Source organism: Musa acuminata, chromosome BXJ1-1, assembly GCF_036884655.1.
Source record: "Musa acuminata AAA Group cultivar baxijiao chromosome BXJ1-1, Cavendish_Baxijiao_AAA, whole genome shotgun sequence".
NCBI lineage: Eukaryota > Viridiplantae > Streptophyta > Magnoliopsida > Zingiberales > Musaceae > Musa > Musa acuminata.
Window position 1 is genome coordinate 4,258,010 of NC_088327.1, and position 18,180 is coordinate 4,276,189.

At 41.0% G+C, this 18,180-nt stretch overlaps 1 protein-coding gene and 1 long non-coding RNA gene across 3 annotated transcripts; one reads left to right on the plus strand and one right to left on the minus strand.

The window, feature by feature from the left end:
* Positions 1-860: 860 nt before the first annotated feature.
* Positions 861-9,036, minus strand: LOC135615954 (uncharacterized). The gene is made up of 8 exons (XM_065115108.1): positions 8,338-9,036; positions 7,332-7,422; positions 6,555-6,932; positions 6,404-6,456; positions 5,757-5,794; positions 2,917-3,235; positions 2,217-2,524; positions 861-2,006 (listed from the first exon to the last, which is right to left on the minus strand). Exons 1-8 carry the CDS (start codon positions 8,863-8,865, stop codon positions 1,370-1,372), a joined length of 2,352 nt encoding a protein of 783 aa, XP_064971180.1. The 5' UTR covers positions 8,866-9,036; the 3' UTR covers positions 861-1,369.
* Positions 9,037-9,293: 257 nt separating this feature from the next.
* Positions 9,294-17,375, plus strand: LOC135616162 (uncharacterized). Of its 2 annotated transcripts, XR_010488296.1 has the most exons (4): positions 9,294-9,446; positions 9,710-16,865; positions 16,959-17,017; positions 17,119-17,375. It is a non-coding gene; the product is annotated as an uncharacterized LOC135616162 (long non-coding RNA). The 2 variants fall into 2 exon arrangements; XR_010488291.1 differs by having other exon boundaries at positions 9,710-17,375.
* Positions 17,376-18,180: the final 805 nt, after the last annotated feature.

The window sequence follows — 18,180 nt, forward strand, 5'->3', positions numbered from 1 at the left end:
CTGATTGAAGGGAAAGGTGGTGAAGGAAGGAAGAGGAAGAACAAAAACAAAAGGGCAAAGGAGAAGGTGGGATGATTCGAGACAATACACGTAACGACACAACACAATGTTTCTTTCAGAAAACCACAGAACATGAATAAAGTGAATGGACAAATAAAACGTTACTGTAAAGGGAGCACCAATAATGGTGCCTCGTGATTCGTGAAAGTTTCTTCTTCCTCTCGAATCACTGAACTTTTGTTTCACGAGCTACGACATGAAAACAATATTTTTTTTTTTTGGACCTGATATTGAATTGGAGATCAAATTTTTTTACAATTGATTTGTTTTTTTTTGTGGCTAATGAATAGGATTTGACTTTGAGGAACCAAACTCGTGTAATTGTTATCCTTCTGGGTTAGTGGTTATACTACTTTTTGTCATTTTCCTGGTGAAATTACTTGGAAGAATGGAGAATTATGGAACATATTGAATATAATAGATTACATAAACAAATTAAGGTATTAAATTGCTTTAGTATGATCGAAACTAAAATATGAAATTTAAACTCACTTTGATATGAGAAAATCCTCTAATGTTTTTTGATGTGATCATTTCGATACTTTAGTCGGTCTTGAAACGGAATAAAAAATTTTAGCAAACAATTATTAATGTCTATGGCTTAGTAGGTTTTTTATAATCGATTTAACTAGAGAAAATATTTTGAAGTAGGAATGAAATATTCTACATCTTCATTATTGTTATTATTATCATAAAAGGTAAGATCTCATTCATCACATCAACATCCAGCTTGTGTCAATATAGCCCAAATCCACATATTGCCAAGCTTACATTTTGAAAGACAAATTAATGACTAAATATACTTCAACAGCAGTGGTTTTTCTCTCCAGTTGAAAAACTTGTTCATCCAAAAATTCTAACAGCAAGTTGATTTGACTGCTTAACATCAGTTCAAGTTCAGTCTGTGGCAGTTACATTTGAGTCATTGTAGTTGGCTCAATATAATTGTAATATTGAAATCTTCCATGACAGAACATTCATAATGTAGTATGCATTGCACAAAATTATGCTTCAGGCAACAAATCAGCACAGAAACTGGAAACTGTAAGCCTTTTCTGAGGTGTTGAGTCTCTAGGTATTGGAGCAAAATTATTCGGCAGGTTATATTTGATCGTGCCATCCATGATATAACTGGCTGACAATCTTTTCTGCTGGTTCATCCTTTTCATTATGATAATCAACACCAGTCACAAAAATCTACAACAGTAGCCAAGAAAATACCTGATTAGAGCTTGCTCAGCCTAAATTGACCAGCAAATCTATTTTAGGGATGACATCTAATGTTATCTTGATACATTCTCATAGTCTTCTATTTGTTCCCTGATATGCTGTCTTGGTCTGCTTCATCAGATTTGTCAACTTCGATTAGTCTTCCACACACCCATTTCTTCTTGAGATTCCTCGAAGGTACAGTATCTTTCCCTTCTGACGTTCTGATATCCTCTTTTTCAGAATTGTTTTCATATTTTACGGCCTTACCAACAACAGATTGACTCGTTTGGTTGCTGATCTTTTCTGATCCCTTTCCCACACTCTCAGTATCCACAGGTAAACAAAATCCTGTAGACTTCTCTGTACTTTGAGTAACTGTTGAAGGTTCCCAGCCGTTCACCGCAGGTTCCAGTGGTAACCGGTCAGAATCAATATCTGTATGGTTAATTCTACTTGAAGGGGGTGTATGAAAACCATTTACAAGTCTTTCTTTGAACTTCTCAATGCTTGGCACCCCTGGATTGCTATGGAAATGATTTAGTGGTCCACCAAAATCTAAAGATTTATCACTATAATCCTGTGTTGTTAACATTCCAGTCTCTATGTTTTCAATGGACCGTGTTGCCTCAGCAATCAGCTTCCTAGTTTCCAATAGTGAAGTTTGTGCAAGAGGGTTATTCAATGCAAACATCTCAAGGGCTTTTGCAGCCTTTTCTGCTTCAGCAATTAGTAACCTGATCATCCAAAAAGTAATTATAGTTATGATAATGGAGATGACTAACACACTGAAGAATGGTTATGCACAATGAATGAACAAAGAAAATAAACTAAGCTGGTTCTACCTTAAAGTACATAAAGCTAATATGTTGAAGCCTATGCCATCATATATTAAAGCAAGAAACATGGTTGCTTAGTTGTGTTAACAGTAAGCATGATGGACTTACTTAGCCCTTTCGGTAACCTCTTGCTTTTTTGCTTCCCTCGCTGCTCTCTCTTCTTTGATCTTCTTTATAATCTCAAATTTGAAACTTACCATTGGGTCTTTGTATAATGGAGTTGAGTTTTTCCTTCCCTTGGATATCACTTTCTTGATACTTCTGTCCTCATAGTTACTGATGCTGGGCTTCATGGTTTTCTTTCTCATGGTAATCTTCACAGAAGTTTCACCACTAGGTTTTCTTCGTATTCTTTCAGCTCCAATAGCTGTACCATGATGCTTAGCCATTGCACTGCAAACTCGAGCACGATATTCCTAATACAGAAAAAGATAATGTCAATCGATACTTTGAGGCTATTGGGGAATTAAGAATATAAATTGTAATTCTAAAAATAAACTCCACTCTTTTTTCTCAATACTCAGACTTGCTTATGACATCCTTCACATTGTTATATAAGTATGCTAACTGGAACTGGAAGTATCATAGACATGAATGCATCTAATAACTGTCTACTGTTATGAACATGATTGCACTAAAAAAATGATAAAAAATGAAGCTTTTGCCTTACATAAAATTGTGTGAAAGGAAAAAAAAAAGATAGCTAAAACAGGAAAATGAATGCTTTGTGAATCTTTTTGCGTGTCACTCTCTGAGAAAAGGTAAAAAATCATGCTATAGAAACTACTGCAGAAAAGGTAGTAATTACAGCATCAGCCCACTTGGCAGCAATGGCCTCTGAAATCTTTCTTCGCTGCTCAGGTGATTTTGGTGCTCGTTTACTCTCCTTTGTCCTGAGCTTTGTTTTCCTCTTCTCCATGCTCTCGAGCCACTGCCGCTTAAGCTGTTCATTCAAGATTTTGTATGAATCCCATTGCAACTCACCTTCACCAGCACAACCCCTTCTGGCAGAATCTGCAATACAATTCTGCCACTCAAAAAAGCACCCTTCCTGCACCATCAGCATTTCATGTCGTTTCCGCCAACCCTCACGTACTCCTGCACTAATTTTCATTCTTGTTTCCTCACTGCAACAATAATACAAAAAAGACAAATAATTTAATGCACACAAAGTTCTTGCGGTATTAACTTGGTCAACAATGAAAACATGAAAGCAAACCAGGTCAACCCACTTAGTTTCCAACATGGTAAAACTAGAAGGTAAGGATTTTCAGAGCAACTATGAGCACTAACTACTTATTTCAATTTAAACCCCTTCAAAAGGTGCCATTAAATGTAGAGTTCAAAGGGAAAAAGAATTTTCAGGTAAAACTTCAAAATTGTAAAGATTACATCCTAACAAAATCAAGTCTTCATGCATCTTATTGGTATCAATTTTATTTATCCTGAACGTCACTTTTATCATTTGAAAACAATAATGTATACGAGAGTCCAAAACAACTGCTGATAGTTTAACAATCTTCCTCAAATCTTTTGCATTTTTGAGTTCTTTGAAAACAATTTTTTGTTTTCTCAACATTATATTCTTCATTTACCATTCTCAATGATTATTGCAAACAAAAGTCTTGATGTTATCAATTCATAAAGCAACATAAATTTTATTTTAACTTGCTTGACCTTCAAACCAAAATAAGTGAATAGGCAACATCACCGCTCTATGTATCCATCAATTTAACTCAATCTATAGATATTGCCAATGCACCATAGTATGTTACATTTCAAGCCTTTAATTCTTGTGAAAAAACTTCAAGCATGCAAACTCCATACCAACATAGCTCAAGAGCATGTGTGATTTCCACTAGAATGGATATAATAATGACAACAAATCGCTTTTTCTATCAAGACATATGCATGACATTGTTGAATCTCAGATTTTGATGATGAAATCAATTGATGTGTTTGTGATCTAATCTGCGTTTTGAGTGATGCAAGACTAGCTTCGATTAAGGAGAGGCAAATTGATTGAAGCAGGAAGAATCGGATGTTGGACTGGAGTTGAACATGTCAGGAGATTGGACATCGAGCCGGAGGATCGGTCGATGTGTCGGCAGAAGGCTTCGGTTCGTGAATTCGGGCATAAGGCCAAGAAGATCGGACATTGCGCCAAGGAGACCGGATGTTGCGAGAAGACAACATGTTGATTGGGCAATACGCCAAAGGAGAAGACGATGCGCCGAAGGATCGGACGAAGCGCCGGAAGAACCAATGACATGCCAAACAACATATGATTCGTGCTTTGTAATAATTTGTCTAGATCGAGTTAGTTTAGGTCTAATTTAGTTGGTTTAGAATGTAATTACGCCAACTTTTGGGTCACTGAATGAGCTTTTCTCTTGACCCAAAATAGTTCCAACATAGGCCCAATTAGCCCATAATTGAGTTTGTCTAATTACATTCAAAACTAACTCAATTAGACCTAAACTAACTCAATCTAGACAAATTATTACAAAGCACAAATCATTTGTTATCCGACATGTCATTGGTTCTTCTAGCGCTTCGTCCAATCCTTCGACGCATCGTCCTCTCCTTCAGTGTATTGTCCAATCAGTATGTTGTCTTCTCGCAACATCCGATCTCCTTGGCGCAATGTTCGATCTTCTTGGCTCAATGCCCGAATTCACAGACCAAAGCCTTCTACCGACACGTCGACTGATCCTCCGGCCCAACATTTGATTCTTCCTGCTTCAATCAATTTGCCTCTCCTTGATCGAAGCTAGTCATGCGTCACTCAAAACGCAGATTAAATCATAAACACATCAATTGATATGATCATCAAAATCCGAGATTCAACAGACATAAGCATAACAACATAAAGAATTCTGTGAAGCATTTTCTACCAAGATAATATAGATTGTTTAACACATCTCAGACCAAGGATCTATATAACTGATAAGGCTGTCATATTCCAACTTCCAAAATGACAAAGGCCACAAGTGCAGCAGAATGTATTAACCATCACGAGATTTATTTTAGCCAAAAAAGAATGCTGCCACCAAGCTGAGTTGTTAAAGCCCCAGGACACATCAAGATGCCAAGGTTTCCCCAAGCCTCAGCATTAGTGATGCATCACAAAGTACGAGGCAAGGCATGTGTCTTACTGAAGAAAGGCACAAACGTAAGTACATATGAAAAAAAATTAAAGAAGTCAAAAGTGAAATCATTCTACAAGTGTGATGTAATTGCCATCACCTAGTATCTAAATAATAAAAAAACGCATTTTAGCCTGTTAGCTCAAGGTCTAGTGTTATGCCAATTATAAAAGACAAAACATGTGAAAAAAAGATAAAAGCATAGTTATGACAAGAAAGGGAAAAAATTAAAGAAGAAACGGAGAGGAGAAGACAACAATGGTGAATTGATATGTCAGAATGTCCAATTCTAAATGTTGTATCCATCTCAATAAAGAAAAATGTTCTGCATCAGTTCCATTTCTTTTCCTCCCAAGGAGATGAATTTTCATTCCTTTCACTATTGGCTCAAGATTTGTGCGTCAGTTATCTTCACACCTTAGGTCATTGATAAATTTTCATATAAGAATTTCTAGATCATAGTTGATGAATTTCATTGAATAGTCAAAGCAGAACTAACCTTTGAGCATGTCCCAAGTTCATTAACTTCATTTTGACCTGCACATCAATCAAGTTATTTATAACGAAAATAACCAGGAGTTGCCATAATCCAATAGAACATGTATGCTATTTGTGCAATGTAACTTTCTATGTCTGTAAAGATGTAAAATAGACTATCAATCTACGGATGGCAGGAAATAAATAGATATATCTCACTGCAGAAACTCTAGCATATATGATTGCCTGTACAAAAGTTCAAATAAAGGTATATGTCACTCCATATAGCTCTGTGAATGGTTTTGCAATCTCCAAGCCAAAGTTTAAATAAAGTTTTCAACAGATCCAGCATGCTGATTAATAAATATCAGTAGGCTGGTTTACTTACATTAAATATTCATATACCCCCAAAGCATACTAATCAGCACTCATATAACAAAAGGCAAATACCTAACAGATATAAACAACACTTCAAAAGATCGGGATCAATATAGTTCACAAGATATGGACAATTAAAATATATTTCAAATTTTCTTGAATTATATGGACAATTATGCCAGAAATGACAATTTCTTATGTACTTGTAATTTTCCTTGACAAAATTTAAACTGCTAATGACAGTTCATACATAATAATTTCACCTAGTTCCTAGTTCTTACATGACATCACCTTTGGATCCTGCATTGCTAATTTGGTCCTCTCTCGAATGCGCTGAAGAGTCTCTGTGAAAATTTTATATGAATAAGGAGATGTAAGAAAGATGTATTTCAGAAAACAGGGAAACAAGACTCAATGTAGTCAGTACACTTGAATCCTTTACCTGCACTGTGCTTCCTTCCCTTGTTCCATGGTACATTTCCTTTATTTGCTTTAGAAATCCTCATCCTTCTCAACTTTTCTCTGTCTTCTATTACAGAGGTTTCATCATTTGTTGATTCAATTTGAATTGCTTGAGCATCCAAGTTAGAATCTAGTAATTTGGTATCACATTCATGAGGAACCAAGCATGCTGGCATGCTAGTGGCAACTGCCTTCATAAGTTGTCTATTTTTATTGTGAAGACAAGATCCTTGAAATTTTACTTTTCTTGAGAAAAATATCTGATCCTTACACTTTAAACCCAACTTTCTTTCCTTTGGATGTGAAACTCCAGAAGCATCTAGCTGATTTCTGAAGTAAGTTTGAGAAGTAAAATAATCTGCAGCAAAAACAAGCAATAAAGAAACATATGTATGACAATAAATATTGTCCAAAAGCAAAAACTGGCATTTTTACGAACCATTAATTTAGTACTTGACTTGATGTCTCTAGTCTAATTGCATGGTGAAGAGGATGCGTCTACTCTAGATTAGGCATAATGAAGTGAGGAACCAATGTAACAGCTGCAGAATCAGGATAAAAACCTCCAACCATAACATTGGAAAGCACAAATACCATACTTCTGTCAATGCCCTCACACAAGAACTCACAAGATTGCAAGAAAATATTTCCATTTAAGAAAAAAGGAGAAGTCAAAAACTAAATTGTCAACTCTGCAGATGAAGGTAGAACTCTAGGGAGTAAATTAGCACAAAAGACTTCATATGTCCAGATTTACCTGTTAAACCACTGTCCAATCCCTCTAGAGATGATGTTTCTGTAATTTCACCAATCCGATCAAGATCTCTTGGTAGGCATTGCATGCTCACCTGGAAATGCATGTTAAGTGGCATGTATCAGCAATTGCTTATGTAAAGAAACAAATATATAGCTCGGTGGCCTTGCAGCAAATACCAGAGGAGCTTGGTTTTGTTACTATTATAACAACGACAACAACAAACCATAATGCTTGTTTTTATAACTAAGAAGTTGAAATAGTAAAAAAAATCATCAGAAATAAGTGTGATCAAATGGTGAAATATATCCAAATAAAATTCCAGTTTTGCCAACATAGCAAACTGGTACTAGCTGTCATGAGAATGCAAATGAAGAAGTAAACTAATCAAACTTTCTAATATAAAAATTGGAAGTACTCAAGGAAATTATCATTTACAAACACTTAGCCATCCAAGCATAGGAAAGGGCTGGTATGCTTGCAGTACCAAATTCTGGAGGGTGCATGCCATCAAGAATTAAAGAGTTCAAAGTTGTAATGTTACTAGGCCAAAAAATTTCAACGGCAGGCACAAAGCATATTAATGTTGCAAATAAAGAATGAGCTAAGAATCAGCTACTCTCAATAACAAACAATCCGATGAATCATTGGTTTGAAGTGAGCAACAAAAAAAAATACAAAGAAAAATTATCCTGACTGAGGGGAGATCCACTTTATAAACACTCGGATAGATTGTGTATTTTTTTTCTAACAGAACCGAAGATAATTTCTTGCAGCTTTAACATAGACGCTAAAGAGAGTACAGAATGCATGTATCAAGTAGGCGAGCAACAGAGTCGATAAAACATAAAACCATATTCATCCAAATAAATACTAGAGAATTATGTCAAAAGAATCACTAATCCAATGAGGTAAAACATACTCATGGTGTCAGAGATAAAGGTACTACAGGATATTCATTGCGTTTGATAATAAATTCTTATCCAGAAGATGCTCTGCCACAACAAACCTGAAGCTTAGGCTCCTTCCAATCACTAACGGGATCCAAAAGAAACCCAGCCAACAATGTTACGGCTGCTGAACCCATCATCACAAGGGAAAGAACGGAGCTATCTCCAAGTCGAGTAGAATCCAACAAAGAAGAGGAGGAATGAAATGGGAAGGGAGATGAGGAGGCCAAAACGGCAGCGCACGGACTGGCGGCGGTCAGGAAGAGCCCCAATAACGCGGCCGCCAGTACCGGATGCTTGCGCACACCGAGGGATTCAATAATCAAACTCAGGAGGCCACCGCCGCTGCCAATTGGGTTTTGCTTCACCTCCTCCCCCTCCTTGACTGCACCAAAGGAGCAGGAAACGGGGCCGCGAACTCCGACAAATGGGGGAAGGGGAAAGGACTTGGTGAGAAGACATTTGCTGCCGAACAAAGGGTTCCATCTGAGAAGAGGACGAGGAGGAATGGTCTTCGGTTCGGGCAGTTGGCGTAGAAAGGATGCGGCTTGAGGGAGTAGGAGCGAAGTGGCAGGGGCGGAGGCCATCTTGATTCTTGACCTAAGAGAGACACATCCAACGTGCTACATTACATAGTTCCGACTCGAGCGGAGAGAGAGAGAGGAGGAGGAAGACGAGGGTTTGATTTCATGTGGAAGGGAGCGACCGAGGGAAGAAGAGAGAGTGCGGTGAAGAGGGAGGGAGGGAACGACGGAGCGAGGGAGGCTTATCCATCCGCGGACGGATGAACACACCTGTGTTAAAATGGCGCTTACGTGGTGCCTTGCGATTGGAAGTGTCCCCACCGCAGGGCGGGCCCCAGCATTGCCTCAAATCACAGTACGAGAAGGTATGAGACGTCGTCCACGTTAACAGAGAGGGAGTACGAGTGCCTTACGGACGAATCCCCTCTTTTCCCTGGACCGCAATGGAGGCGGCGATTCTTCCCGCCAACTCTTGGGCTCGGTGTCGGGCCATTAGCCACCGGAGGGTCGCACCGCCAGATCCCCACGCCGATTATCATGGCGGTGATGAGGTCTGAACGCGATGGCGGAAGCAATCGGCTGTTTCTCTTGGGAACGGGGTTCGTCGGGCGATACCCGTACGATCGCATCACTAGACAAGGCTGGTAGAATCTAATCCACCCTTTTCCTTGTGAATTGTATCTCCTCCGTTTTCTCTTGTGGTTTATCTCCTCAATAGTAGTTGTTTAACCTAGATCGTTGCTTCTTCACCACGATCGAATTGGAATCCTTAATGTTTCAAGTAAATGTTTTTCCCATTATTTTTTGTTAATTACCTCTGTATTCTAGAGCTAGCTTCTTGTGAAGTATGTTATAACGTGCTTTTCATTTGGAATCTCATGGATCTTTCTCTTCCTTCCCTTTTCAGACATTTCTGTGGCATCAGTGTAAATGATCCTATGAAAAGAGAGCTCAAGGAGATGGGATTAGAGGCCTTTATTTTTTATGAGTTAAGCAACAATTAAGTTTTTTCTACCTGTAGACAATTTTATCATAGTTTATTGCGTAGTGTATTTAATTAAGGAAGAAGAATGTCTGATCGAGATTCCAAGCATGAATATGATGGCACTTTGTGCTATTTTATCAATGTCAACAGAGCAAATAAGGGCTATAAATTTTGTTCTTTCATATAACTTTACATATCGTAAATTTTGGTTGCCACAAATGCAGGCAACCAAACAGCTTCTTAGAGTGGCCTGAATGGATTCAAAGAGTTATTTACTCTTTCACCAATAGACATAAAATTAATCAATATCATTGGTTCAGTCAGACCAAGATGCGGTCCAGGCTCGGTGCTGGCTCAGGTCTGATTCGTCAATCAATCTGCAGTTGGGCTTCAATACAGACTGGAATGGGTTTGGTTCATACTCAGGTCTAGCTTGAGTCTGATTTGGGTTTGGTTCACTATAAGCAGGTTAGCCTAGACGAGCGCCTGGGATGCCTAGCAGCCAGCCTGAGGTGCTTGCCTAGGTCACACCCGACATGTATTGAGGTGCTTAGGGCTTGCTTTGCTTGGTTCGAGCGCCTATTAATATCACTGGCACACTAATGTCACGGACAAACTTCTAAACAAGATGTTTGATGTAATGCTCATGTATGTCCGTGTCTCTTGGTATGTTCATGCCTTGTACAGAATGTAGAGGGGCGGCCAAAGGCTTAATAGTCTCATTTTAGTTGGGTTGGTGGCCTCTTTAGGCTTGTAAATAAAGATTGTGTCATGTGGACACGTGCGAGAGATTTTCAGTCTGTAATGGACCATTTTACCCTTTGTTGTGCCACTGTTCAGAGCTTGTAAAGTCTGTTTGTAATTTGCATTGTCTATGAAGTGTTTTTCGGAGATGTTTGCTTGTGGATCCCGATTGAGGCGTTCTCTCTAACCCGTTCTCTCTTTTGTTGGTCCTAAGGGACAAAGGGAGGCTTCGGGGAGGCTGACCTTTGCGGACGGACACGCAAGGGTGCCGCACGACTTAGGCAAAACCAGCTAAGTCCGTGACAGATGGTATCAGAGTGGGACAAGCACTCATAGAAACACTTAGCATGCAAACGTGGGGGACCTAGCGGGGCTGCGTTGAGGGCAGTCAGCACACGCGCGACCGTTTGGGGGAAAACGGGCATGGAGATGTAAGGAAAAGGAGTCGCTCGGAGGAGCGGGCATCTAACATTGGCATTCAGAGGAATGGCCAACCCTTCGCGCAAGAGGCACCACGAGAACAGGCAAGCTTGGAAGAATTTGGAGCGCACAAAGGTTGGGATGGCTGAGTTTGAGCTACGGCTCAACGTTGACAACTATACTTGATGGTGCTCAAGGCAAGCGAGGCGCTTGGCAAAGGATGAGACCATGCAAGGTGGAATGAGTTGTTCAGCGATCGAAAGAGTTGTGCAAAGCTCACAGAGGTGAGGGGAATTGCTAACTCAAAGAATTCGATACTCATGCATGGGCTTGTATGCGGACGATGGAATGTTCGTGGCCATCCCAAGGCGACCGAAACTCGGCGCCATGGAGCATTGAAACTTTCTCTTCGGCATGTGAAGGATACGTCCGTAGGAGGCTGAAGTGTGCAATGAGTTCAGCATGTTGCTAGGCCTTGAGGGGTGCAGCGGGGACTGTATTGACGGGGAGTCGCAATCTAGCAAGTGCGTTTGCAGGAGGCAGAACAATGCACAGTTTGTTCAGCAGATCGGAGTAGTCCAAGGGGATGGTGGTCTCCGAAACGAAGAGAGATGTTGCTCCAATGGGATAGTTATCCAGGAGGGATAAGTCCCGGCTCTCCGAGGGAGAATCATGTGAGACGGACCTCACAAGTTGAGGAGGAGTACCTCAACAAACAACAATTCCACGAAGCTCGATGGACTGAGCAAGCGGCGAGGAGTCGTCGCATGATCTCGCTTGAGAGAATGCATTGGTGGATGCATTGCGAGATCAAGTGGGGGAGCGATCCAAAGCAACTTAAATGAAGGCACACTTGGAGTCGATATGGAGATCGGACTCAAGGGAGGGCTGACCCGTGGAATGGTGGGTGCGAGGGCCACCATCGACTCAATACAAAAACGAGGAGCGGAGCAACTTGGGTGTAACTTGGCGAAGTACCCAAGCCGCATGAAGGGAGCCAGCATAGAAGTTGGAACATGGAGCAGAGGCACAGTGCTTTCCCTAGACAGAGGTCAAGGACATGAACTCTTGCAGAGGCAGGAGTAGAATCATGTTGTTCCATGGGTCCTTCATTCTGACAGAGCGGACTCATCTTGCATGGTGCCAAAGACGAAGGGAGCTTCGGGGCACATGCACCTTATCTCGGAGGAGCATTTGATGGAGGAACTAAGGCGACTCAATTTGCGGAGGCGAAGTTGAGTTCAGAAGGCCTTAGCACGGGGCAAGAGGACGCAGAGGCGGGTACTCTTGAAGAATATGCCACAGTGTTGTCATTCAAGTTGCCATGAAGGAAGCGGTGCGCAGCGGAGATTGTGCTGGTAGGGGCAGAGGCCCAGGATCCAGACAATGGTGCACAAATTACAGTGAAGTCGGTGGACTTCGGGAGCTACTAGGCGACGGACTGTCCTAGAGCGGTGCTTCATCTAGGTGTGACCCAAGAGTGGGTGGATGAAGGTTGATTGCCAAAGGAGCGAACAAAATCGAAGGTGGAGGAGACCCTGCGATGTATTGGCAAAGGCCACACATGGAGGGTTCACAATTCGAGTTTATTCCACAAGGATCAGAATGCAATGGAGATGTCACCAGGAGGCGACATGGTGCAGCGGATCGTGGTGGAACAGTTCGTGGCAATGCGATACACACGACCTAGTCCCGGGAGGGACTATATCATATGGAGGTATGATCGGGAGCTACTGGAAGCTCCACTTCGGTGAACAACACGACGGCAAGAAGGGCTATGGATTTAAGGAGTGAAGGCCATGGTACCGCAGAGGCGGGTCTTTCGTGCGTGCATCGAATTTTGCATCGGATGAAAACCTTGGTCATCAGCATATGGGGGCTGTGTTCCACCAAGGGAAAAGTTCGAATGCAAGTACCAGTGAGTTCCATGGGAGGGACTTTATCATGCAGAGGTATGATCGAAGCAGCTGGAGAGTTGGACTGCTCCAGAGCTCATATTCGCTTAAGGGAGCCCGACAAGTCAGAGGACAAGGTCGAGTAAGCGAACGTTGCTACCAAGGAAGCTAAGGAGAACAGAATCGGTGCAGACCCTATAATGCGATGGCAGAGGCCATGCATGGGAGTTGCAGTCTGTCTTTCCATCGACCAAAGGAGAGCTGCTTGGAGAACACAGATGTGTTGAAGCAGGGGGTCGAAAAGGGCGAGGAAGCGACGACGAGTCCAGGGGGACTTAGCTACCCAAAATCAAGCATCAGTTAGAATGGAGGTGGACTCGGAGGAGTGCCACAGAGACATATCTACTGATTGTGAAGAAAAGGGATGCAGATGCGAGGCAACGGATAGTAGCGCCATGGGCATGGCTGCGCCATGGTACCGCAGAGGCGGGACTTCCGTGAAAGTCATTGATCCCTTGCTCTCATGGAGGGAGAGTGCTTGGTCGTGAAAGGGGCCGAGGAGGTGGAGCATGCAGAGGCAATCTCCAAGTACCGAGACAAGGCTGAAGGGCAGAGGCCGAGGAACTTCGTAAGACCGGTGTCAACAAGTTTCTCATCAAGATAGCCGTAAGTGAAGGACTTCGGGTCATGCAAGAGTGCACGACCAAGGAACGAAGCAAGCAGTACGTAGTGCTGTACCTTTGCTACTCAGTGGAGTAGGCGGCAGGGTTGATGGAGAAGACGGTACAATCCCAGAGGCGACCTCATCTATCAGAGAATTACTCCAAGTTGGGGTGAAAACTTCCTGCATTCCAGAAGTTCAATGGCATTGAGAAGGTGAATCACAGTAGCTAACTCAACGCAAGGAGTGCAAACACTTCAAGTGCTTCAGAAGTGTGAGCAAAGAGCAGGCGAAGGTTAGTAACCAGCTCGATGCATGAAGTACAACCTCGAGGAGGCGAGCGAAGTCAAGTATCCTTTGCCTTCTCAACTCTTAAGAGGATGGGAGAAACCGAGTACCCCAATTCTCTTATCTATCCAGCAGAGGAGCTCTGCATATGTTCAAAGACCCTTCGAAGATAATGGAAGACAATAGTTGTCAAATCCTCACCAACGGTGATCAGTGCTACTGAGAGTAGATTGTCCGCTTCATTTCCCAACGAAATGCCAATCGAAAGCGGAAGTGATGCGAACCTACTTGGATGCGACAACTAAGTGAAAGAAGAGTCAATGAGCAAATTTTGTGGAGGAAGGACCCAAAACTTCAGAAGTTTGCGAGACGATGCTCGTTAAAGCTCCAACAAGCATCCACCCAGTTCAAGCAGCATGAGGAATTTGAGAGACTGGCGCAATAAGGATGGTCTTTTCCTTCATCTGGGGGATCCGCAGGAATCAACAATGATCAACACAACTCAGCCAACCCCACACCAGAGTCAGAGTCATTGGTGAGTTGAAGCAGCATGGCGGATCAAAGGTTCGACTACTCAAAAACAGCAGCGGAGAGCAGCTAGGAGCCAAGAGGCGCATTGTAGCTGGAGCAGAAGATTGAAGACTCAGCAAAGGCGAGAAGTTGCAGTGTCGACAAAGGCTTCAACGAGGACGTCGAAGGAATAAGTGAGGGAGAATGTCACGGACAAACTTCTAAACAAGATGTTTGATGTAATGCTCATGTATGTCTGTGTCTCTTGGCATGTTCATACCTTGTACAGAATGTAGAGGGGCGGCCGAAGGCTTAATAGTCCCATTTTAGTTGGGTTGGTGGCCTCTTTAGGCTTGTAAATAAAGGTTGTGTCATGTGGACACATGCGAGAGATTTTCGATCTGTAATGGACCATTTTACCCTTTGTTGTGCCACTGTTCAGAGCTTGTTAGGTCTGTTTGTAATTTGCATTGTCTATGAAGTGTTTTTCGGAGATGTTTGCTTGTGGATCCCGATTGAGGCGTTCTTTCTAACCCGTTCTCTCTTTGTTGGTCCTAAGGGACAAAGGGAGGCTTCGGGGAGGCTGACCTTTGCAGACGGACACGCAAGGGTGCCGCACGACTTAGGCAAAACCAGCTAAGTCCGTGACACTAATCTACCATCACATGTTATAGAAGCAGAAAGCAATCTAAGAAACTATTTATTATTCTTGGTAAGTTTGAGATCTGTATGTGATGATAATGCACTCAGCTAATTTCGCCCACTACATGTTTTGACTAATTTCTAGTAACTAGCAGCTAATCAAACTGATTGATTTTAAATCTTTAATTTCATAATTATCTGTAGAGAAGCATGTGCTAGCTAATTGATTTCATAATCATGCAAATTCTTTGATTATATGAAGAGGTAGAGAAGTATGTATTTACAAAACTGAGTGTGTTTCTCTGCCTAATTGAAGTTCATGTAGTAAAGGACATGTACCAATGACAATTTTAGTTTTGCTTCATGACAACTAATGGTTTACTGTCAGCAAATCTAGATGTATTCATTCACCTGCTAGCAGAAAATCTTAGATTTATATGTTATATTTCAATATTGGATATATTTTCAAGGTGGATTGCCTGGATTCGAAAGTCTGAAGAACTCACTAGGGATCTTCTATGATATGGAATCTTCTGGCGGTGTTTTTTATGAATAAGAAGTTTAATTTAGATGACAGTACTCTTAAAATTAAAGTCTTTGGTTCTTTTTAATATGGTTGGTAATTATTTCGTGATTTCTAATATGAATCAAATTTCTCTAAGAACTAGGTTACTTGGAGGATAAGGAATTCAAAGTATGGAAAGATTTCTGTGTGAAGAAACAAATCTTGGAAATTAGGATATAGTTATTCAATAAATATCCTATGTATATAAAGTATTGATGACGAATGCATAATTTTTTTATATGAGATGTGTGGAAAAAAAAAAAACTTAAGAGTGCTTCCAAGGGAGTCTTAAGTTAACTCAAGAAGACAACTATAGTTATTATTTTCATAGACATTAGTAAGAGTGCCGAATCACAAAGCTTATTATCTTTTGATTCTCTGAATTGTTCCTTAATACTAGTATTGCCTCTTTGTAGGTATGTTTTTTGTTTTCTCAAAGTTTATTATTTTTTATTATCTGAATTGTTTCATAAGTATTGCCTCTTTTTGGTTGCATTTCCAAGTGATCCAATGATTTAAGATGACCCCATTGAAGACTTAGAAGCTGATGTAGGAGATGTCGTTGCTGGGACCTTTTGGTCCTCTTTATACTGAAGAGGATTATCTTTTGATTGTTAAAATATTATGTCTTTATAGTGTAAAACTTTTTTCTATGAAGATGATCGTGTAGACAAAATCACGACTAAGGGGACTCTTCTTGAGTGCATAGCTGCTGCTGGGTGGGTGTAAAACTATTAAACAGTCGTATACTAGGAGTCAACCCTCAATGTCACCCCGCTCAAGTCAACGGGCATTGCATTATGGTGCAAAAATCAATGAACTCATAATAGAGACTCCTATTAAAACAAAGATAAAGGGGCTTCTTATTTACTTTGAAAATGGGAGGAATTCCTCTCTTAAGAAGAGGAGGCCTAGAAAATCCTCCATTTTAAGATGCAAATAGACTTCTTATATGCAGATCATTGTGCTCGATATGCTAAGAGAATCATGATGTAGGATTAGGTCAAATGAACAATAAAAGATGCCATGTTAGGAGATGCTTCCCCACAATGCGCACCATCTTAACATGAAGCTACTGCAATAGTGTTAAGAGATCACTGAGCCAATCTTGGCATTTGTCCCCAACACTGATGCTATCTTTTTTATTCCCACTGTAAAAGTGTTAGTCATATATTTTTCGAATGCTCTTTCAGTTCTACAGTATGGTCACTTATTAGGTTAAGCTGGACATTCACTTTCAACACTTGGACTCATGGCATGCTGGAAGGGAGTGATCTCAACAAGCATGGTGCTATGACCTTGAGAGCTTTGATCGCATATACCTTTTGGTTAATCTAGAAGGCCCAAAATGAGGTAGTTTTTGGGAACTGCAAGAAAACTCCAAAATCCATTTTCTATCAAGTGATGGTGCATGGTTTTGATTGTATTCCTTCTTCCATATACGAGGGCCAACAAGATTTGATAAACCGGATCAATTTTAGATGGTCTCCTCTGCAGCAGGACTGGTATAGGCTCAACACTGATGGCACTTTTCATGAGCCATTCCAGGTTGGTGGGGTGGGATTTTTGCTGCTTCGTGACTCTATTGGCATCTGCTTGTTTGCAGGTGGCAAGAACACTGAAGGCAAAGGCAGCTTCCTCAACGAGTTGGCTGCTATTCGTGAAGGACTGCTGTTGTGTAAGGAGTGACGAGTGGGGAAAGTGGAAGTGGAGACGAATGCAGAATACATGGTACGCCTGTTGCCACGACACTGTGATCCCCCTTGGCGATTTACAACCTCATGCAAGATGTTTTTTTTAGATGCAAAAAATTTCTCATACTTTTTCATGAAGGAAATTGATATGCCAACTAGTTGGCAAATAGGGTTAGATCATTCAGATCTCAATTTTTGTTCCAAGGGAATTGGCCCAAAGCCTTCAACTTTTTTCTTCTTTTTTAGTACTGATCTAAGTTCGATATTTGAATTAATCTAAGCTGTTTTTTTTTTTTCGAAAAAGAAAATTATGAAGCTACTGCAAAGGTGTAGACATGTAGAGGGAAAATGATATTTAATCTCTTCTATTACCGAGTGTTAGGCTTACCTGATTTTGTGATTGTTTAAGTTCAGTCACGCTGGTCGAAAAGCTACAGATTCGGCCTTGTCAACGCATTCTGTGCATCCTAACCTGTCCAAGGGGGCACTATGGTATCGAGATGGTGACACCTGCGATAGTGAGTGACGTTGTCGCGAGGGAACCGATGCGAAGACAGGTATATTTGATCCTTGCTATGTATTATTATTATTTCCCCATCAAACAATTTTCTTTTCGGAATATTTTCCAGCTGCCATCCGTTATTAATCTCCCTCATGATAATTGTTTCTTCAAAGAGCCGATCTGCACCAGTAAATAACATTATTACAATCAGAGACATTCCAAAGCTAATATTCTTCTCAGAAAGACAAATAAGAGTCGCATCTCCCCAGCATTATCCTCCAACCAACCAAGATGGTCAGTCAGCCTGTCATCTCTTTGGTATCATCGGTTGACATTATATTATTGCAGTCAAAACTCATGTTTGGTGATGGTGAATAAGGTACAGCTTGCTTCAGCATTACTACGACCCAAAACTCTTTTATTTCGAGTTGGTGGTAGTTGATTAAAATGGTACTCAATTGCTTCTCTTAAT